This window comes from Archocentrus centrarchus, chromosome 13, assembly GCF_007364275.1.
Source record: "Archocentrus centrarchus isolate MPI-CPG fArcCen1 chromosome 13, fArcCen1, whole genome shotgun sequence".
Taxonomy (NCBI): Eukaryota; Metazoa; Chordata; class Actinopteri; order Cichliformes; family Cichlidae; genus Archocentrus; species Archocentrus centrarchus.
In genome coordinates, this window is record NC_044358.1 from 5,059,614 (window position 1) to 5,083,785 (window position 24,172).

General features: G+C 39.5%; 1 protein-coding gene across 1 annotated transcript in view; it reads right to left on the minus strand.

Annotated features, from left to right (window-relative positions):
• Nucleotides 1-9,449: 9,449 nt before the first annotated feature.
• pipox (pipecolic acid oxidase) overlaps nt 9,450-24,172 on the minus strand; it is a 36,764-nt gene continuing 22,041 nt past the window's right edge. The window contains exons 7-8 of the mRNA XM_030744898.1: nt 19,542-19,617; nt 9,450-10,130 (exon numbers count right to left, since the gene is read on the minus strand). Of these exons, the coding sequence (XP_030600758.1) occupies nt 10,000-10,130; nt 19,542-19,617 (207 nt within the window). The 3' untranslated portion in view covers nt 9,450-9,999. The remainder of the gene's footprint in view (nt 10,131-19,541; nt 19,618-24,172) is intronic.

Genomic DNA, 24,172 nt, shown 5'->3' on the forward strand with positions numbered 1-24,172 from the left:
AATGTGAGCTTCTTCCATTCACCGCTGTTTTACACAGCAAAAAAATCTACAGTAAAGATACAGAAGTTAAAATAAATTGTGCACATCACCTGGCTGAGGCAATGTTTAAATTAAGCAGCTTTGAAGGCTGATGGCAGCCGTCCTGCTGTCTATCACAGTGATACCTGCAGCAACCAGGGGTGAATCTAAAGGAGGGCATGAGGTGTACTACACCATATTCATTTCAAGGCGTTAGTAAGAGTATTTTGAAGATTTAGGTTCTTATAAATATAATAAAATTTCATTAATTAAACTGCATTAATATTTTAAAATTTAAAAAAAAGTGCTCTTTTTCTCTAAGGTCATTAAATCTCTGAACCAATAACCATGTGTTGTTAGGCTGGACACTGAATTATTAACATTAATTATTAACATTCAAAACATCTACACAATCAGAATGTCTGTTTTCTGCAACAGGAAATGTTGGATCAAACCACAGGGCAAACCTCAGTTGTGAGAATGGGGATATGCTAACTTTTCTTCATCCACCACATGCTACTTTAACCCTTTTACTACCACAAGGGTCAAGGCCAGCAGTGACCTCTGTGGTAGTAGAAGGGTTAAAGGCTTAAAACCACACACAATCATTCACTAGCACACCTAAACACGCACACACACACACACACACCAAATTTACGTAATTCAGGAGATACAATACTGTCAGAACTCTTTTTTATGTCTCTTAATAATGTAAGAAAGCCATCCAAAAGCAGAGTTGCAGTCTTACACGCCTCTCTGCAGCTTCTCTCCTCCTGCCATCCCCCCAAAACCCCATCTCCATAGAGTCAGTGCCTGCTCCCAGACAACCAAAAAACAAAGCTAAAATGAGCAAAAAAAAAAAATTAAGCATAAAAATTCAAAAAGAAAAAATAATTTAGCATTCTCAACTGCAACAAAAGGGTAAAACAGTTAAATGTGGATTATTAAACATTAGGTCTCTCTCTTCCAAGTCCCTGTTAATAAATGATTTAATAATTGATCAACATATTGATTTATTCTGCCTTACAGAAACCTGGTTACAGCAGGATGAATATGTTAGTTTAAATGAATCAACACCCCCGAGTCACAGTAACTGTCAGAATGCTCGAAGCACAGGTCGAGGAGGTGGAGTAGCAGCAATCTTCAATTCCAGCTTATTAATTAATCAAAGACCCAGACAAAGTTTTAATTCTTTTTAAACTCTGACTCTTAGTCTTGTCCACCCTAATTGGGAAATTCAAAAACCTATTTTATTTGTTATTATCTATCGTCCACCTGGTCCTTACTCAGAGTTTCTGTCTGATTTCTCAGACTTTTTATCTGATTTAGTGCTCAGTTCAGATAAAATAATTATAGTGGGTGATTTTAACATCCATGTAGATGCTGAAAATGACAGCCTCAACACTGCATTTAATCTATTGTTAGATTCAATTGGCTTCTCTTAAAATGTAAAGGAGCCCATCCACCACTTTAATCATACTCTGGATCTTGTCCTGACATATGGCATAGAAACTGAAGACTTAACAGTATTCCCTGAAAGCCCCCTCCTCTCTGATCATTTCTTAGTAACATTTACATTTACTTTAATGGATTACACAGCAGTGGGGAATAAGTTTTATTACAGTAGAAGTCTTTCTGAAAGTGCTGTAACTAAATTTAAGAATCTAATTCCTTCATTATTATGCTCTTCAGTGCCATGTGCCAACACAGTGTAGAGCTGCTACCTAAACTCTGCTCCCAGTGAGGTCGATTATCTCGTCAATAGTTTTCCATCCTCACTGCGTAGGACTTTGGATACTGTGGCTCCTCTGAAAAGGAAAGCTTCAAATCAGAAGTGCCTGACTCCGTGGTATAATTCACAAACTCACAGCTTAAAGCAGATAACCTGTAAGCTGGAGAGGGAATGGTGTTTCACTAAATTAGAAGATGCTCATTTAGCCTGGAAAAAGAGTTTGTTGCTCTATAAAAAAGCCCTTCGTAAAGCTAGGACATCTTACTATTCATCATTAATTGAAGAAAATATGAACAACCCCAGGTTTGTTTTCAGCACTGTAGCCAGGCTGACAAAGAGTCAGAGCTCTGTAGAGCTAAGTATTCCTTTCACTTTAACTAGTAGTGACTTCATGGATTTCTTTACAAATAAAATTTTAGACATTAAAGAAAAAATTATTCATAACCATCTCAAAGATTATTCTTCATGTTCGGCTGCTTTCAGCACTGCTCTTATTTGTTTAGACTCTTTGGCTCCAGTTGATCTTTCAGAGTTAACTTCAATAGTTACTTCCTCCAAACCAGCAACATGTTTATTAGATCCCATTCCTACTAGACTGTTCAAAGAAGTCTTTCCAATTATTGATGCTTCAATCAAAAACGATAAATCTGTCTTTATTAGTTGGCTATGTACCACAGGCCTTCAAGGTGGCTGTAATTAAACCGCTACTTAAAAAGCCATCACTTGACCCAGCTGTCTTAACTAATTACACGCCAATCTCCAACCTTCCTTTTCTCTCAAAGATTCTTGAAAGAGTAGTTGTAAAACAGCTAACTGATCATCTGCAGAGGAACGGTTTATCTGAAGAGTTTCAGTCAGGTTTCAGAATTCATCACAGTACAGAAACAGCATTAGTGAAGGTTACAAATGATCTTCTTACAGCCTCTGACAGTGGACTCATCTCTGTTCTGTCCTGTTGGACCTCAGTGCAGCTTTATTAACTAAGGTTAATAATGGAGTTCCACAGGGTTCTGTGTTAGGACCAATTCTATTTACATTATACATGCTTCCCTTAGGCAGTATTATTAGAAAGCATTGCATACATTTTCATTGTTATGCAGATGATACTCAGCTTTATCTATCCATGAATCCAGAATCAATTAGTTAAACTGCAGGAATGTCTTAAAGACATAAAGGCCTGGATGACCTCTAATTTCCTGCTTCTAAATTCAGATAAAACTGAAGTTCTTGTGCTCAGCCCCACAAATCTTAGAAGCATGGTGATTTCTTCCTGTTAAAGGGGAGTTTTTCCTTCCCACTGTTGCCAAATGTTTGTTCATAGGGGGTCATTTTAACTGTTGGGTTTTCTGTGTAATTATTGTAGGGTCTTGAATTGAAACGAATAGAATTCCAAGAAGATAGAGTACAGGCAATTTTATTTTATGTTTCATTTTAGGTTGTTTGCATATACCTTATTTACTTTTGCATTTAAGAAAATATTTTCTTCTAAAAGTTCAGATTTTAATATGGCATGTAAACAAAAAGAAAGGGTTTAATTATTTTGGCAGATATTAAAACACAGTATTAAAACATTGTTTTCCATTTTAGAAAATGCAATAAACAGTTTATTTTTAAAAACTGTGTTTTTCTATTTTGAAGATTTACTATTGCTCATTAATAAGACAAAAGTATTTCTTAACTAATTACTCAATGGAATGTAACCTAACACTGAGTATGAACATCACAACCACTGTCAACACTCCAACCCAAAGCTTTACTGTAAATTCAAATATTTGTTGACCTGATACATTTGCATTTGAAATTACCTTCCACTTACAGTGGAGGAAAAGAATTATTTGATCCCCTGCTGAATTTGTAAGTTTGCTCACTTACACAGAAATGAACAGTTTTTATTTTTATGGTAGTCTCATTTTAATGAAGAGAGACAGAATATCAGCCAAAATCCAGAAAAAAACAAAACAAAACACATTACATAAAAGTTATAAAGTGATGTAAAGGTCACCGAATACAATCAGTATTTGATGCCCTACAACCCAGCCAGAATTCTGGCTCCCACAGATTGGTTTTATGCCTTTGTGGCAAACAGATTATAATTAATCAAATCAATTATAGATACCTCTGATCTCAACTCATTATGTGCAAAAAGCACACCTGGGCCTGAATAATAAATGGAGCACATACAATAAGTCCATCACACTCTTAGATCGTGGGCCCCAATAATTCACATAAATTTTTTTTTGTATGTGAATTTGACTGCAAATTCATAAAATCCACAATTTAAAAAAATACTTATTTTTAATTATATTATGAATACTTCTGCAGACTTGATACTTTGTTTCTTCTGTCTTACCCTGCACACAACTTCAGAGTACATACAACTTTGGGGAGTCAAAGACCTCTTTCCTTTTTTCTAGCCATGGACACAACAGCTGAATGAAGACTTTTCCTGGAATGGTTGCTGGAGACGTGCAACTTTGAGGCATTACCTACCCCTCTCTTGCTGTGTAAGTAATGTTGATTGTGTATATCAGAACTTTTATCACTAAAAATATCTACAAGACAAATGGAAAAATGTTCACTAGGGTTGAGAGCTGCTACAGAATTTGTGATAAACTTATGCAGCTTTAAAGTTTTCTTTATCTATATGAATCATTATTGGTAATAACAGTGACTTAAAAGGCTCAGGACTGGTGCCATACAATATGTGAACCATGTGGCAATTAGTGTCTGGAGCTTGAAAATGTGGTAATTTAAAGTAGTAACAGAGTTGTACTGGGCCATCTAATGCTTGAACAATGAATATGCAGCAGAAAAATGTGATTTTACAAGCTAGACATTGTTCTGTGAGCAATGTATCAGTTGACCCTGCCTGATGATTACTGGTAGGTGAATATTTGCATTTGCATGTTTAATGTACTTCTAATTCTTGCATTAGTATAATGCCCCTTTGCTATCCATCTGCAGTCAAGGGTGCAAATGGCTCACTGATCTCTGCCGTTTCACTGCATAATTTTCCCATTCCCGCTGATGGCCTTGCTTGGCATCCATTGTAACAAGGCCTGTGATTAGTGATTAAAATGTTTACCGGTACACAGGAAAATAGATCCAGGCAATAGTCACCTCCAAAGCCTGAGTATGCAGCTGGCTTCACGCAGACAAATGGCTCAATGGCTGATGTCTTTTTAACCACACCAGTGAGAGGGAGGTTCACTGATGCATGAAATCATACAAGCCAAAAAGATTCTATCTGTCTGAACTGATCATGTCCAAGATCTCAGGCAGCAGAAACCCTAGAAAGAAGAAGGAAGGAAGGACAGGCCGCTGCATGGCATGTACTACTGGCACATGCCAAAGAAGTGGCTGTAACTGAAAAATTCAGTGGTTGGAAAAAACTGGGCTGAAAGACAGCACAGAGGCACTAATCATGGCAGCACAGGATCAAGCTCTAAACACAAGATCGATAGAGGCTGGGGTGTACCACATCAGGCAAGAACCCAGATGCAGGCTGTGCAGAGATGCCCCTGAGGCAATCCAACACATAATAGCAGGGTGCAAGATGCTAGCAGGCAGGACATACATGGCTATAACCGAGTGGGTGGCATTGTGTATACGAACATCTGTGCTATTCCCTGGAATTCCAGAGGTCAGAAATGGGATGCGCCCCAAAGGGTGGTTGAGAAGGAATGAGCTAAGATCCTGTGGGACTTCCAGATACAGATGGACAAACTGGTGATGGCTAACCAACCAGACACAGTAGTGGAGGACAAGCAGAGGAAGAAAACCGTAGTTATAAAAATTTCTGACCTCAAAAAAAAAAAAAAAGAGTGCTGAAAGAGGAGCTTTCTGCTTAAAAATTAGACACGAGATTGAGGAAAGTTTGTTTACAAATATGTGTGTAAAGAATTTTCCTCAATCTCGTGTCTAATTTTTGATGATGATACTTTATTGATCCCACAATGGGGAAATTACAGTTAACAGAACACCCATCCAAGAAGACAGACAGAACAAACATGGGGAGATAGGTGAACTGTGGCCATGATGCCCCCCTTCTGGAGGCGCTGCCATTAAAAAGACAGAAACAACAGTGAAAACATATAGGGATGAGTGAGGAAAAAAATCATCTCATACTTTGTATACATTCACACACACACAGTATAAGGTTACAAAAACCTCTGCGACAGAGCAGAAACATATAGCATGGGAGCACTAGGGTGGGGAGGGATGGACAGGGGAGCCAGCAGAGGCGGGGGGGGGGGCTACTGTGGGGCTGACTCAAACTCCCTCCTCAGCTAACAGTTCTGATAAGATGTAGAGTTCATCAGCAGCTAGGTCAGGGAGATCAGTCCAACACAGGTCAGAAGAAGACAGGACGGCGGGGGGGTAGAGCATCTGTTTACAAACATCCCGGAGACAATTTGATAAGCGGCAGTCCAAGAACGCCAGGAAGCCAAATTCCTGATTCTGCAACTTGTTTTGGTACAGACTGTACTGATTAAATTGTTGACAGCCTTCAGTCTTACTGGCACCTCTCTGTGGCGAAAAATCCAATTCATCCGAATCTTCTTGGTTCGTTCCTTCGCTGTGCAGAAACAGATACATACATCTCCAAGATCTTACCCCTCAGAATCAGCTCCAGATATACAGAGTCTGAGTTTGAGTCTGTACCCTTCCCGCGTTCCCGTCATAAGCAGCCTTACCAAGGCCAGACAGCTGCCTAGACTTCCTGAGTTGCAACGACAAACCAGGTATCTCCCGGTCCAATTCGGAGAAACCTCAGTGTCAATAAGCCAAATGTGTGTGTATTCCATTGACAATACGGCCAGGCACGTCATCTTCCACACCACACAGGAATCCATAACGTAGCCAGCTGGAATGTCAATTGATAAGAGGGAAAAAGGTTCTCCTTCCCCCAATCTCCTCATGGTGAAAATTTGATCAAAACAATGGCGTTGAGAGACCAGCTGACCAGATCCATAATTATAAATTCCAGTTCGGAAGTTGTGTGAAGAGAGGCTCTAAAGCAGCAAGCAGCAAAGCAGGGGAAAAGGGAAGGGCTGGGGAGAGAAGAAAAGTGCGACCGTCTCCGCTGAGAGCTGAAGAGAAAAAAAAAAAATACAAAAAGTCCCTCTTTCAGCACTCTTTTGATGTGGAAGGTGAAGGTAACAGTGGTCCCCCTGTTAATCGGAACACTCGGGGCAGCTGGGAGAGTGGCTCGAGCAGATCCCAGGAACGACATCCAAGATCTGTGTCCAGAAGAGCACAGTCCTAGGAACAGCAAAGATACTGTGCATGACCCTTAAGCTTTCAGGCCCCGAGAGGATCCAAGCTTGGAGGAAAAAAGACTGTCTGTAGGGCGAGTAGGGAATTTTTAAAAAATATATTTATTATTATCTATACAAGGCCTAGATAGCATTTTAGGCCAACCACTTCTTTCTTCCCAGCAGCTTTGGGAAGAAAGAAGCAACAACAAACCTAAACTTCAGTTTCCTCAGATTTTTAAGGACACATTCAAAAATATTATTTATGCCTGTCAGACTGTTATCTTTGACGTTTTCTTTTTAGATTCAACAAAAGAAATCGAAACAAATTGTGTGACAGATTGCTAGTATCAACTTGAGGTGACTGTTGTGATTTGGTGTTTTATGTGGACTGATTCATGTCTTGAGTTACTGTAGGTGCCTTTTTTATACTTGAATGACTTATAGGTCCATGTAAGCTGGTTTAAACAAAACAAAAAAAACAAAACAAAAAAATACTGAATTTGGGGTTTTCATTAGTTGTCAGTTATAATCATCAAAATTAAAAGAAAAAACATTTGAAATATATCAGTCTGTGTGTAATAAATGAATATAATATACAAGTTTCACTTTTTAATTGGAATTACTGAAATAAATCAACTTTTTCATGATATTCTAATTTTATGACCAGCACCTATATGTGTAAATGTGATTAGTTTTGTGTTTACTTTATGAAGCCTCAGTATTAGTGTTTTGGCCACTGCCATGTTTTTTTTTTAGAGTCAACAGTGACTATATTTAGACAGGAGGGTGGAGTGCTACCTGCCAGCTAACGCCAACAAGCTTGGTTTACCAGCTGAAATTACTATAGACTGTAAAGGTACCAGGCACAGACACACTGAGTAACAGACTAATAAGCACAAACATTGTCCCAGTATCTTTGGCATCAGGACATTGGTATTCCCATCCCATCTCAGAATGCAAATGGACTAGGTTCCTAAAATGACAAAATATTAGTTAGAAATCAAAAAAAAGGGGACTATAGCCCATTTACCTGGATATCAATACACTTAACCTGTCATAGTCTATGCTGTGGGATTCAGACACACTGAATAGAAGTTAACAGGCTTATTTACAATGAATCAAAGGCAAGATTTTGACAGCAGAATGATTTCCAGTTAACAAATCCAAGGCTCCAATACAGACAAGTCCACAGATAAATCACTCCACACACTTGCTAACTCACTCAGAGATGGTGCTGAATTCCAAAGCATAATATAAAGAACAGACTGGTATATTTTTATATCAGTAAAATGCAACACTGTTGTTAAAAAATGATGATGAAAGTTGCTGAAAAATCATTAATCAGGTGTTTTTAGTGCACCCAACGGTAAAATAAACATTTTAACTCCACTTCATTATTTGAGTGCTCTCTCAGTTCTGCTGTTTATTCCTAAGGTGACGGCTGCACATCAGAGCTCTGAAACTTTAAACTGGATCTTAGTGGTGGAACTGTGTATGAAATGTATTCCCCCAGCAGAGAATCCACACTGCACTTAATACATGTTGTAAATAAAATGATCTGTGAAAACGTGGCACTTTCCAGTTGATTTTAAACTGAAAGTCGGTACATAACCTTCTCCTGATATTTTGTTTTTATTCTTTCAGCTGCAGACTGCTGTTCAAGGGGTTTACGAATAAAGATTAAATATAAAACCAGAGTTCAAACACAAGCTTATTCTAGTCTCATAAAGGTGCTGGTCATAAAATTAGAATATGAAGAAAAAGTTGATTTATTTCAATAATTCCATTCAAAAGGTGAAACTTGTATATTATATTCATTCATTACACACAGGCTGATATATTTCAAATGTTTATTTCTTTTAATTTAACTCTGATAGTGGCCTTCAGCTCTTGTGAATTGTTGGGTCTGGCGTATCGCATCTTCCTCTTCACAATAGTCCATAGATTTTCTATGGGGTTAAAGGTCAGGCGAGTTTGCTGGCCAATTAAGAACAGGGATACCATGGTCCTTAAACCAGGTACTGGTAGCTTTTTGATCAGGGGTACCCAAACTCCCGGCCCGTGGGCTGCTTCCAGCCCCGCCCCTACTTCCGGTCCGCGAATTGATGTCAAAAATATCATAATTTGGCCCTTTAAGTTACTTTTTTGACATTTCACTTGACCCTCTTAATTGTAAGGGAAGACCATTAAATTAAATTTTAATTAGCTGATTAGAGTGTGGCACCAGGTGTCTTCAATATTGAATCTTTTCACAATATTCTAATTTTCTGAGATACTGAATTTGGTTGTCAGTTATAATCATCAAAATTAAAATAAATAAACATTTGAAATCTATCAGTCTGTGTGTAATGAATGAATATAATATACAAGTTTGACTTTTTGAATGGAATTACTGAAATAAATGAACTTTTTCATCATATTCTAATTTTATGACCAGCACCTGTACATGATATGAGGTCAGCAAGTATAGTGTAGGTGTCCTGTTTCAGGATCCAATATTAATGCTCACAGAACAATAAAATTATATGCAGCTAACAGAATTTAAAAAAAAAATCTAAGAAATTACATTTATTACTGATGCTCATCAGGGAAACAAAGACTTTAGATGCTACTGAAAAACTTTAGACCCTCCTACTGTCTGAGCAGAAGTCTCAGGGATTTTCCAGGAATGATGATGCTATTTTCTGGAGAACTGATTGGTCAGTAGGTGATGACTTCATACTTGATGATCTCTAATCTAAGTTACCATGGCGATTTACCCCGGTGAGAAGTAAACCACCTTCATAGTACAGCAAACCCAGGGTTAACCCTGAAGTTACGCGGTAAGCCAAAATCCTGTTTCGTGGTACAGGCCTCTGATTACACCATGTGGCAACACAAACTGATTCTATCAAGCAAAACATACAGTAAGTAGAATTTAATACTAAATTAAATGGAATTGTTAAAATCAAAATGTTTCAATTATAAAAGAGGCCTTGTGTTGCAGGTCTATAAAGCTGATCCGATCTTTGCCTCGAAGCGTCTCATCCGGAAAGGTGAAAGGTCATAGGAGGGCACTTCTCCCAGGCTGAGTTCACACAGAAGCTTGCCAATGATTGGTCCAAACTTAAAGCCATGACCTGGAAAAAAAAGAACCCATCACCTTGAGCAAAGTATAAACATAGGTCATCAAACTGTGTTAGATGAATCAATGTCCTGTGTGAGCAAGTGCCCTGCACCATGTAGTTAGGCTAAAAATAGCCTGCATCTCTTGGCCTTTGTCTGAATCAGGCAATAGGTTTGAGCTCCACATGAGTGAATACATAAAAGAAAAGCAAAGCTGTTGCAATGCCTGTCACTGAGCATCTCCTCACTTTAGTGAACAGGACCAAATGCTAAATTAGGGGAGATTTGTCCTTTCTCAGTGTAATGGCTTCATGTGCTTGAGCTCAGGAGTACGATGAAAGAACGACTATTTTCAACATGTGGCAGCCTCTCTTTGTCGCTAAGGACTGAGAGGCAAATTGTGAATATCAACAGGGCTTGAAGAATGCAGCACAACGCCATCTGACAAAGGTCTCAAGGCTCCTGTGGATTCTGCCTGTCTTTGAAGTCATAAAAGCGCAGCTTTGACAGTTAACCCTAACCTCAATAGATGGCCAAGCCTACAGGGTGACTTTGTAGCCATGGCAACCCTCCTCAGTTCTTGCTTTAAAGCACTTATGTCAGGAATTGATGACGAATGCGTGAAGTGAAGAAGGGAACAGAAGGCAACACGTGTTTCTGTGTGACAGTCAGTACGCCTAATAAATAACACTTAGTAACATTGTCCCAAGTCGTGATTGCAATTAGAAAAATTGGATTTTCTGTGAAAGCAATTTTAACAATTTTACTCAAGGCATTAAAAATATGGAAACAAACATGGTAAAGACCACTGTTTATGATGTTGACACAAATTTAAGAATTATAGTGCTAAATTTTAACATTTTTGGATCAGGGAGTTATAACTGTTACATTAAATTTGGCTATGTTTACTGTAAAAATATATTTAACAGTTGCCACTTGACACTATATAAATTAATACTGAACTGAATTGAACTGACCAAATTTAAAGGAGAGTCCAAGACAGTATCATAATAATAGATGGGGTCACCAAGTGCCACTAGAACAGCTTCACTGTACCTGGGAAAAGATTTTCCAACTTCTCTACCTGATGAACACATTCCTCCAAAACATAATCCTTCATTTGGTGTTTTCATGCTGGTAGCAGAGAGCACTATTTAACATGTTCTAAAATGCTGTCACCCAGTAGAGGTTCTTATATAGTGCTTTTCTACTCTACTTTGAGCACTCAAAGCGCTTTATACAACATGCTCCATTTACCCATTCATACAAGCACTTTCTTCTGTGCCAGAGTGATTTCTATCCAACATTCACACACATTCACTCTCATGAATACAGCGGAGAGTAACTTGAGGTTGAGTATCTTGCCCAAGGATACCTTGACATGCAGACCAGAGCAGCCAGGGATCGAACCATCAATCTCCTGATTAGTAGGTGACCTGTGCTCTACCTCCTGAGCCACAGTCACCCCCATTATTATTCCAGTGATGAATTTCCAGTTTGAGACCCAGTGTTTTTTTGGTTCATGTCTTGATTTTTATTTGTGCTAATTTTGGCTCTCAGTGTTTCCCTGTATCTTCCTCCTCCTCTGTCTTTCTGTTAGTGCCTGTTTCTGTTACACTGTCTTCCTCTGTGTTGAATATTTTTCATTTGGTTGCTTTTGAAGTTTATTTTATGTCCTGTGTTAGTTTTATTTCCTGTCACCGTCTTTTTCTTATTCCAGGTGTTCTCACCTGCATTTAATTACTTTCACCTGAGTCTTGGCCCCCTTGTTTGTATTTGCCCAACAGTCCTGTCTTCCTCTTTGCTGGGCCCCAAGTTACTTTTCTTTGTTATCTCCTGTTGCTAAAAGTTTGCTTTTTGTTGTAATAGTCTGGCTCCAGTACACACACCCACTAAGTACTGGCCCCCCTACATATTCAGCCATGAAGCTCCTGGCACACACTGCAGTTCCTGAGTCAGCAGTGTGACCTTTACACACTACGCTCCTCAGGACTTTGCTACCCCACTCTGTAAAACCCCCATTCCAAAAAAATTAATAAGTTGTATAAAATGTAAATAAAAACCGAATACAATCAATGAAAATATTAGCTAATTTTGAATTTGATGGCAGTAAAACATCTCAAAAAAGTTTACGACTGTATAGCATCCCTTCTTTTAACAACAGTCCCTTAAATGTCTGGAAATTGAGGAAACCAGCTGCTGGACTTCTGTGAGAGGAATCCTATTCTTGATTTTAGCTGCTCACCAGTCCTGAGTCTTCTTTGATCTACTTTTCATTTCATGATGTGCCAAATCTTTACAGTTGTAGAAAGGTCGGGACTGCAGGAAGGCCAGTTCAGCACCCTGACTCTTCTACTACACAGTCATGCTGTAACAGATGCAGTTTAGCATGGACATTTTCCCACTTGCCTTAGTTCATTACCTCCGCCAAGGAGGTTATGTTTTTGGTCGCGTTGGTTTGTTTGTCTGTCTGTCTGTTTGTTTGTCAGCAGGATTACTCCAAAAGTTATGAACGGATTTCGATGAAATTTTGTGGAGTGGTTGGAAATGATAAGAGGAAGAAGTGATTAAATTTGGCGGTGATCCGGATCACGATCTGGATCCAGGAATTTTTTTAAGGATTCTTCACTATTGCGGGATAGGGGGTTATTGTTGTCTGGGAAAGATGAAAGATTATTTCACAGTATTTAAATACACGTATTACAGCGTCAGTGACCCCATGGCCTTGGCGGAGGTTTGCACTCTCTGAGTGCTTCTAGTTTTAAATAAGCTTTGGCCCAGAGAAGACAGCTGCCTATCTGGATCTTTCAATTCAATTTTATTATATAGTACCAAATCACAACAAACAGTTGCCTCAAGGCATTTTAAATTATGCTCACATGTGTCTTTTTTTGCATGACAGAGCTTTAATCTGCATCTGTGGATGGGATGGCAGTTCCATCACAGAATCATGCCTGTTTCTAAGAGCCCAAAGATCATGGATATCTAATACTGATTTTTGGCCTTGTCTCTTGCACAGAGATTTCTCCAGATTCTCAGCATCTTTTGATGATATTATGTACTGTAGATGAGTTAGTGAAAGTCTTCAGTTTTACATTGAGGAACATTATTCTAAAATTGTTCCAAAAATCACAGATGCAGTTTTTGCAGGTTAGTGAATCACTGCCCATCTCGACTTCTGAGAGTCGCTGTCTTTTCATACCCAGTCATTTTACTGACCTGTTGCCAATTAACTTTATTAGTTGCAAAATGTACATCCAGCTGTTTTTGTTTTAGTACCGCTTAGTTTTGCAGCCTTTTGTTGTCCCCTTCCCCAATTTTTTGAGATTACTACAATCAAATTCAAATTGAGCTAAAGGTTTTCATGCAATAGTAAAATGTGTCCGATGTTTAAACTTTGTTCTATTATGAACAACATGGGTTCTGACATTTGTAAATCATTCAGTGCTGTTTACATTTTATACAGAATCAAAACGTTTGGGGAACTAGGGTTGTAACTTCAAGTGCTCTGCCACTGCATGGCTGAGTTGCTGTGCTACATGCTTCCACTTCATAGTAATATCTAGGAGCACAGAGTGGAGCACAGAGAGGCTATGAACAAATGGGACAAAACACAAACTGAAAGACAAAATTACACAATGTTCATTTTCACCATTAAACCTGTCTTTGACTTCCAGTAGACACATAATAAGCATAACCCAGCAGCAATATTCTTGGTGGAAAAATGGATGCATGCTGGTGTGGCAGAAATCAAGTACAGAGCTGCCGTGTTCTCCCATGCTGCATTGGGCATTTGGTGTGAAAGCAGGGTCACACAAACATTTTTTAGCTTCATTATTCATACAACTCTAAAAATAATGAAAATCATTTATATGTAATCTATATTCGCAACATTTTCTATTGCAGGTATTTGAGTCCTGTTGTCCCAGCAAGTGCCTGAGTAGGCAAAGCACTGAGCAGGATATTAATTACAGTTATAATTAGGTAAAGGACACGACTGCATGAAGACATGGAGGTGTGCCAGGAGACACTGAAGATAACTGCAGGAGAGAAGAGGTGGAGTCGAGTAGGCCTCATGGGAGCCTCTGGCATGTTAATTAGAGAAGAACATTAATGTAAACCCAAAGCAAAGGGGCTTCTACCTTTCACAGAGGACAAAAACACTTCATTAAAAATTAAGGATCTACGTCCCTGATCTGTCCCGCAAGACTCTAAGGATATTACACAACCAAGGTTACATTAAGTAACTGAGGGGTGCTGGGGCAAAAATCTGTTACTGGGCCCCCAGAAATTCCCACCATACATGCAGTTTACAAAACCAGAGGTTTTAATGTATTTTTAAAGGTAGCAACATTATTGGGGCTTTTTGACTATTTCCTTTTTGGACATTTTATATACACTATTACACTTCGTCAATAAACAGTATTTAAGACTAGACCATGTTTGAATCTTCAGCCCCAAAATCCATTGTGAACAATAGTGTGACTAAGCAAGACCTTTCACTTTGTTAATTTCTCCAAAAAAATGGGTTAGAAACAGATAAAAATAAAAGAAGCCATATTTCTCTCATATTAGCTTCCTGTTAATTCAGATTTGAATGTAATGTCCTTCGCCAGCATACAAATCCCGATGATCAGGCCCCATCACATCTTTGTCATGCGACACCCAAAGTCCAGTTGGTTTAACTAGTGTGACCGCTGTGTGCCATGGCCGTCACAGTTAAATGAACATGTTGGCTTTTTGACACAGTAAACATGTAGTGTGATCGTATCACCTTTGTAAAAATCCACTTGTTAAGTAATCAACAGATTTTTGAGAGGATAATGTCTCACCACTTCTCCACATAAGCCACAAAATGTATGAAACTATGAAATTCCTGCTTAGTAACTGTGTATTTAAAAAAAAAAAAACAAGCATGGCAGAGGAGTTGAGATGCTAAAACCATCTGCTCTGGCCCAGATTGTTGAGAGCAGTGTAAACACAGGTCAGTGGCAACAATGACCTGTGTTTACACTGCTCTCTATTTACAATGGGAATAACGGCAAACTCGTACTGTGCATATGTATGATACAGTATGAGCCAACTCTGCCTAGGTGTGAGTACACTTTTTAAAGACGTCAAGCAAAGTGCTGTTCTGGATGAGCACTTTGCTCTCAGAGTGCTTGTTTCTCTCAGAGTTTCCAAAGATAGAATGGGAGGCAGAGGCCACAGGACACACGCACCATTTCTATGTTTGTCATGAAATGCCAGCACATGAGTGCAGTTTAACAACAGAGCCAAGCCACAATCAGTTATTCTGCTTTATTCACACACACTGATTTTATTCACTAATGGTTTCCAGTTGCTCTTCTTTTGCTCTGAGTTGAATGAACAAAAATAATAATAATAAATAGTAAAGTAGAAAAGACCTGCTCTCAGAGGTAAGCAGGGTAGTGAGTATGACACAGCACATTTGTGAACTGAGTGCAACCTGTAGCAATACCCTGAAGGTACCTTATTCAGTTTCCTTCAGGGTTAACTCTGGGCACTCTGTACAGAAAACCCAGCTACATCACCATGGTATTTGCTGCACACGTCATCTGCTCCAGAGCACATTATGTTCCAGATAAGAGAAGTGCAGGTATAAAGCCATCACCTACTGACCCATAAGATCTCCAGAAAATCATGTCACCATTCCTGGAAGATCCCTCAGACTGCAGATAAGAGGGACTGAAGTCTTTTTCTTTGGGCATCAGTAAGAAATATAGATTCTTAGATGCAACTTTTTCCCTTGATATTTTTCCCAGTTGGTTGCAAACATCCATCCATCCATTTTACTGATCTATAAGAATTATTATTTGACAGTAAAACAGGATACATGTTTGTATTTGTTCATCTTATATCAAATAGACTAATGTAGACTACGTTATATGTTTAGGTGACAGAGAATAGCTGTCCGTCTGTGTTTAAGCCCTGCAACAGATTGGCAACCTGTCCGGGGTGTACCCTGCGTCTCGCCTTGTGACAGCTGGGATAGGCTCTGGCCTGCTGCTCTGACTGACAGAGGTCCAACCTTTGATTCTCTGAGTCCCACAAACACTGCTGTTCTTCCTGTTTAAGGAAGGAACAGGCAGTGCTGATTAATTTAGCTGCTGCTCCTGCTGTTTTGGAGTTGGCACTTATCTGCACACATCTGGTGGACGTGGTGCCAGACACACTTCTTTCTGCTCTTTGTCTTGTTGACCAGCTGACACTTTAGTTTATCGTCACCACTGACTCCATTGGCTTGATCAAAACACAGACACTGTTTTGGATTCAGGAGACAGACACCCTCTCTATTTTTAAGATTAAGCTTCAAACTTTCCTATATGATCAAGGCTGGATCAGGTGACCCTGAACCATCCCTTAGTTATGCTGCTATAGGCCTAGGCTGCTGGGGGGTTCCCATAATGCACTGAGTGCTTCTTTTTCATTCACCTTAAACAGAGTATAAACAGAGCAACTGTTTATACTTCACTCTGTATTTAATGATTAGTTATTATTAAACTCCGGTCATCTTCCACAGCATGTCTCCCTCCCTTCAACCTCAACCAGTCACAGCAGATGACTGAATCTATCAATCAAAGAAAAATATGGTACTTAGCACCATCTTTTTGAGTCAAACACCGAAAAATAGAAAAACACGCTACTTACTGAATTTTAGTATTAATTCTGCCTGATTTATGTAACCACTTTGGTGTCCTACAAAGCAAGTTTGATATAGGCAGACTGTTAATCCATTTCAGCTGCTTTGGTGTTAATGAAATGAACTAGAGGGACAACAATGAGACAACCCCCAAAACAGGAATAGATTTACAGGTGGAGGCTACTGACATCTTTTTCCTCCTCATCTTTTCAGACTGTTTTTCACTCATTTTGCATTTGGCTAGGGTCAGTATCACTATTGGTAGCATGAGGTGATACCTGGACCCTACAGAAGTTGCACAGGTAGTCCAGGATGACACATCAATACATGCCATTGCCAGAAGGTTTGCTGTGTCTCCCAGTCTCAAGAGCATGGAGGAGTTTCCAGGAGACAGGCAGATACTCTAGGAGAGCTGGACAGGGCTGCAGAAGGTCCTTAACCCTTCTGCTCCTTTGTGCAAGGAGGAAAAGGAGGAACATTGCCAGAGCCCTACAAAATGACTTCTAGAAGGCCCTAGGGACTATTTCCAAAATGGTTTGTCGACAAAAAAAAAAAAAAAAAATTACATAACATTATATCAGGAGCACAATTATCCAAATAGAACTGCTGCAGGTTTGTGTAACATAGACGAGGCAGAAACTACCAGGTCATACAAACTGAACAAATTAATTTTTATAATGAAATTAATTCTCTGATTATTTTTATTTTATAATTTTTACTTTTGTGTTAAAAAAAAAAAGTAATCAGTTTTTATTTCATAATTTTGGAATCTAAATTTCATATGGACCGAATGAATCACACAGAGATTCAGACTGAATATTTGGGATTATATGGAATATATGGCCCTGCTTGGCCCTACTGACATCAAGAAGAGTTACATCCACTCACATTTTCAGCCCATGTGTGTCTTTCCACTGTACAGTTGACTTGAGTTTATTCATTTTGGTGATAGCTGGTAATTGCATCGCACCATCAGTTCTCAGACAGTGTAGCCTGGGAGTGCAGGTGCTGCTTTAAAACAGGGCACAGTTGGCATGAAACACACAGACCCTCTCTAGGACTTTGCTGGCCAAGGGCATCAGTGTGAAGCATTAACCAGTCATGGTTTTGACAGAAACTTTGAAACAGTCTATGATTCAATGGTCTGGACAAGATGAAGTGGAATGCCATTGCTCAAAACAGCACTCAGATCCAGAATCATTCTGTCTAACCGCAGAGGGATTAATGCAGTGTGTCCACTGATTGTTGGGGTTTATCTATTTCACGTCCAAGTAGCCCATACATTTCTCCCCATTAGCATTTCTGTTCTATCTGTACAGTCAGTGTCACTGGAAAAAAACAAACAAAAAAATCTGATCTACAAGCTTTTATGTGCATCAAACAATGATCACTCATGTTCATAAAAGACCATCAGGTGAGCCTCCCAGCAAGCATCTACTGAGTTGCACTCCAAAGGTATCAACTCATTTCACTTTAAGCAGCACTTAAGCTACAGTATTGTGGAATTGGTAATTGCCTGCCATCTGTACTATTGATACTGTTTTGATCAGTCAGCTGCTTTCTTGTCAACCACGGCAGCTGGCAGAATTAGTTCCTAGGGCTGGATCTATAGAGGTACATACAGTATAAATCAAACCGTGTAAGCAGCAGAGATGTTTTGACCATTTTCCATCACTAGGAAAATGTTTATTCTATTTTGTCCTTAAGCTGGAAGACAATAACAACAATGAATATTAGTAATAATTATCAAGAAGAGGGCCACACCACAGCATAATCCTTTTGCCCCATTTTTTTTTGAGAGGCAAGTGTGAGAGTTATAATTCTATGCACTGTATCTTCTTTGCAGTGTGAGAACTGCAAAGAAGTATGAATAACAGTAGTACTGATGTTCACAGAAACATCAGTACTACTGTATTCCTGTGAATGAAAATGTTGTGGCAACTTCTTCCCATTCTTCTTTGTAAAATGTATTGGTGGCATTGATAATTTGATCAAAACAGACAAATTTTTGCCTATTCTTCAATATCTCACCTAACGGATGGACACTAATGGATTTTCAGCAGAAAAATTCAGTTTTGGTTTTTGAGTGTGTAACAGCTATAGGGCCTCTTGTGTTCGCGCCATGTGCTCTTTTGTGCTGCAGGGTTTCCTGAGTGGGGGGGAGAAAAGCCGAACACCTGGCCGGTATTCTTCATGACTATTTAATGTCCACCTTCCCACAGAGCCCATGTAGGCACATGGGTCTGATGATGCTTTAGGCATCACCACACCATGCACCTCATTTGGGTTATTTTATTTGATTATCAACCATTAACACAGATTTTGTTTTCATATCAAGTTAAATTATTATTTGTTAGTTCTGGTTAAAATGGAAATTCATCTCTTTTTGTTATTGTCAAGGCAAACAAAAGGGAAGAATTCTACGATAAGGAGCTGGCACAGAGCAGAAAATATCACCATGCCTATGTACATGTGGTTTAAGTAACTGTAAAGCTCTAATGCAGCATTGTAATAATTCCATAATTCTCATATCTGGAGGACTGGTAGATTCAACTATTACTAGGCTACAGCTTCTACTAATGGTAAGAGAAATTAAGAAACCTCCAAATATAATGTGACAATGGCTACTTGCTTAAAATATGAATTAACAGTAGTTCTGACAGGATAAAAGTAAGCCATCTACATGTCCAGTCTTACATGGTGCCCTACGTAGGTGTTCTTTTATTTGTTTGGAGCAGTTGTGTGTTGTATTGCGCTGTACCTGAAAATCCTGCTCCAATCACGATGTTGCTGTAGGCGGGGTGGTAGTCCAGCACAAAATGATGGTCAGGCGTAAGCTGCAAAAACAACAAAATATGAAGAGCTAATAAATTCTAAAATTAAAATATAATTTTGAGATCATAGGAGAAACTAATTCACTCACAAAGCTGCTACACTTAAACCCTGACTGCATACTTGCTGCTCTGAAAATTAAAAAAAAAAAAAAAAAAAAAAAAATCACAGACTCTACTACCAATCACTTCAAGGACACGGGGTCCTCCCAAACCCCTTTACTCCTGGCCCCACACCAAACATTCTTGCTTTCTTCCCTGTGAAGATCACCAGAGCTCCTCGGTGGTCGTGGAGCAGGATTATTCAGACACAGCTGTTAAGGTAGTCCCTGAATGTGGGTTTTACTGGTTACAGGATTGTTATTAAGTTGTAATTATATTTTCATTACGATAATTTTTCTGGTGAGCAGTTGTTGTAGACCTGAGCCTCATCAAGCTAGCATGTCATGTGAGCTTGTGTTGGTGTAGCTATTTGCTCCAGCTAGCTGTCAAAGCTGAGCAGGGGAATGCGGATTCCAGACCCAGCTCAGCTGACACTTGCTGGGGGAACGTGGTCCCAAGGCTGAATTTTCTGCTCTTTTCAACCAGCTCCTTGACTCTGAAGAGGAGAGCAGAAATGAGTTTGATGTTGACATGGATCTTCTTGGAGATGATAATGACGCAGATGAGGAGGATGCTATTCTCTCCCTGCTCCGGTGTCAGGGCCTAGCAGCTCCATTGGCAGGGAATCTCAGCCCCCTCTATCTCCCCACAGCTTGCAAAGAAACCACCTGGTTTCAATGGCATGGTGTGTTCAGTGGGTACAGGGGAAGCCACAAGGGCTTTAGAGACCAAGATTTCTTCCCTCTTAAGCCAAACGGCAATAAGAATTGTACCAAAAGAGGAAATTAATCTAAGCTTCTATTCCAGATATTTCTTCATTTTGAAAACAGGGGAATACTGCATTTGCATTCCCTCAATTCTTGCCACAGGAAATACAAATTCAGAATGCTGATACAAAATGTGCTGTTCTCATATGTCTGACACGGTAACTGGTTCAATTCACTTCAATTTTGTTTATATAGCACCAAATCACAACAACAGTCACCTCAAGGTGCTTTATATTGTAAGGTAAAGACGGTACAATACTACAGAGAAAATGCCAACAATCAGATGACCCCCTATTATGGGGAGCAGCAAGTACCTCCTGTCATTATATGCAATGCACGTTCCTGACAACGATTTGCTCTCCAGAGGGAATCAGAGTCCACCATCCATAGATCTGCTCTTTGTGCCCCCTATCCCCCCATCCCCTGTGTGACTGTCTGGATTTTCAGAGACACTGGAGAAGGTAACAGAAATGATGTTGTCCTACAGCTTCGGAATGTGATCACAGTAAAAGCAGCTTGCAGAGCAGCTGGACAACCTACTACCATTGCAACACAATGGTAATACACAAACTATGGCTATGTGTATTACTAGAATGGCATTGGAGCCTGACAGGAAATTAAGTACTGACAGAAACTTACACATTTCACATAGCAGTTTACCATTTTAATATTAAACTTTATTCATTCTGATGATGACTTCCCTGTTAATGGCTGTCTAAAGAGAATTACATTATTTCCAGTATAAAGTAAGGACCAAAAAAAAACAAAAAAAAAAACAATGCCTAAACACCTTGTCTAACAAGAGTTCACATACAGTCATGCTCCAATGAATGCATCAGGTGCATCTCTGGGTTCAGTATGCTGCCCAAAGGATACTTTGACATGCAGCCTAGAGGAGCCAGGGATCAAACCATTTATGTTTAGATTGGAAGACTTCCTGCTGCATCTCCTGAGCCATGGCCACCCACGTACCCCCCAGATATCTGACCACTGAATGTCCTAAATGTAACTGAAACATAGTGCTACTATGTACTTGCTATCATTCCTATTCAAAAAGTAAAACAGTGTGAAGGATGTAATGTCATGGGTCAAGGTAGAGCAGGGCACCTACTTATTGGAAGGTTGGTGGTTCGATCCCAGACTGCTCCAGTCTGCATGCCAAAGTAGGCAGTGGGCAAGATACTGAACCCCAATTTGCTCTCCAATACATTCTTTAAGAGGGTGAATATATATGAATATTAGATATAAAGCACTTAGAGGTAGAAAAATAGTGCTTGTATAACTGTGTGAATGAGACGTAGTGCTTTGAGTGCACAAAGAGTAGAAAAATGCTATATAAGATCCAGTCCATTTACACCCCATAATCACACCCAATAGTGAGATCAGTGTTCTGACAATATACCAAAATACACTTCTTTATCTTTAACAAGGTGAAAAATTGCCTATAGGCAGGGAAAGACCAAGGTGGTTGAAGAGGAAAAGGATGTATGGCGGAAGACTGAGTCTCCCATGGGAGACACTCAGTGCATCACTCAGTGCATCATAGGAAGCCCCCAGCAGCCTAGGTGTATTGCTGCGTAACTAAGAGAAAGTTCAGGGTCACCTGATCCAGCCCTAATTCTAAGTCTCATCTCAAAAGAAAGTTTTAAAAGTATAGACGGTATTTGTCTCAGAATCCAACTGGGAGATGTTTCATTGAAGAGGGGCCTGAAAGCTGAAGGTCCTGCCTACAGTTCTACTTTTAAATACCCAAGGAACCACAAGTAGGCCAGCAGTCCAAAAGTGATGTGCTCTATTGGGGTGAGCGGAGAGGGGAGCTGGAGATTGAAAGATGGACTGGCGCGCATTTGCAGTAACGTGGCTCCTGTACTGGCCTGTTGTGGAGAGAGGGAGCTGAGCATGAAGGTGAAGCTGCTGATTTACCGGTCATACCCTCACCTATGGCTGTGAGTTCTGGGTTGTGACCGAATGAGATCACAGATAAAAGCAGCAGAAATGAGCTTCTTCTAAAGGGTGGCTGGGCTCTCCCTTAGAGACAGGCTGAAAAGCTTCAGCCTTCAGACTTCAGGAGGGGCTTAGAACAGAGCTGCTACTCCTCCACATCAAAAGGAAAAAGTTGAGGTTGTTCAGGCATCTGACTAGGATACCTTGGCTTCTCTGCAATGGCTTTCTTCTTGCCACTCTTCCATAAAGACCACATTTGTGCAGTGCACGACTAATAGTTGTCCTGTGGACAGATTCCCCCACCTGCGCTGTGGATCTCTGCATTTTGTCCAGAGTCACCATGGGCCTCTTGGCTGCATCTCTGATCAGTGCTCTCCTTGTTCGGCCTGTAAGTTTAGGTGGACGGCCTTGTCTTGGTAGGTTTACAGTTGTGCCGTACTCTTTCCATTTCCGGATAATGGATTGAACAGTGCTCCGTGAGATGTTCAAAGCTTGGGAAATCTTTTTTTAGCCTCAGCCTGCTTTAAACTTCTCCACAAACGTATTCCTGACCTGTCTGCTGTGTTCTTTGGACTTCATGATGCTGTTTACTCCCCAATATTCGCTTAACCAACCTCTGAGGCCGTCACGGAGCAGCTGTATTTGTACTGAGATTAGATTACACACAGGTGGACTCTTTTTAGTCATTAGCAGTCATCAGGCAACTTCTGAATGCAACTGGTTGCACTCAGAGAAAAGGGGGCTGAATACTTTTGCACACTGCACTTTTCAGTTTATTTGTAAAAAATCTTTTGAATGTATAATTTTCTTTCCACTTCACAATTGTATACCACTTTGTGTTGGTCTTTCACATTAAATTCCAGTGAAATATATTTATGTTTGTGGTCAAAATAAAAGCAGAAATAACTAACGCTGAAACCAAATACTAAGATACACAAACTTGGCACAGAGACAGACCATAAACAATATAAGATGAGAGTGACTTAACACACCAAAGAAAAAACACAGATACAAAAAGGGAAAAGGGAAGTAACAACCTATCAACAAAATAAATAAGAGACGTAACGGAATGAGGAGACCAGACAGCCATGGGGGCAGGACACAGAGAGACAGGACAGACATGGGGACATGGAGACGGAGGCAAAAACCAGACACAGAAACACAAAGGAGGCAGGAATACACAGGGAGCTAATAACCCAAAAGTAATCTACAAACAAACAAGGGTTACATACACAAAACAAGGAACCAAAACCAGGCATCAGAAAACAAAACTCATAAGCTCCAGGAAATACACTCAGCAGAAAACCATAAACATAAATCACCCCTCAAAACCAAAAGCAAATCACAAGCCCACAAAACTCAAAAACCCTAAGTCCAAGAGTCAGGGACCATGACAGTAAGGTTTATGCCACAGCTGCCCTAAATTAACTGTAATTACCAAAATAATGTACATGTTTCTGTAATGGTTTATTCACCAGTAAGGTTATATATAAGGTTAAAAATTATATTTTTAATGCTAAAATATTTAATGTTATCGATGAATAATCAAATTTACTATTTTACAAAAAAGCAGAAAAATAGTAAAGCAATTAAGTCTGTTTCACTGATTCTATAAATGCATTTTTAATTTCTCAGTGACCACTGAAATGAGTTGTTATTTTATTAGTTAAGTCTTGCTTCTAGAATTACTATAACTGTGACATGATAACAGTAGTAAGAGTAGTACCAAGACTACATAGCAAAAATGT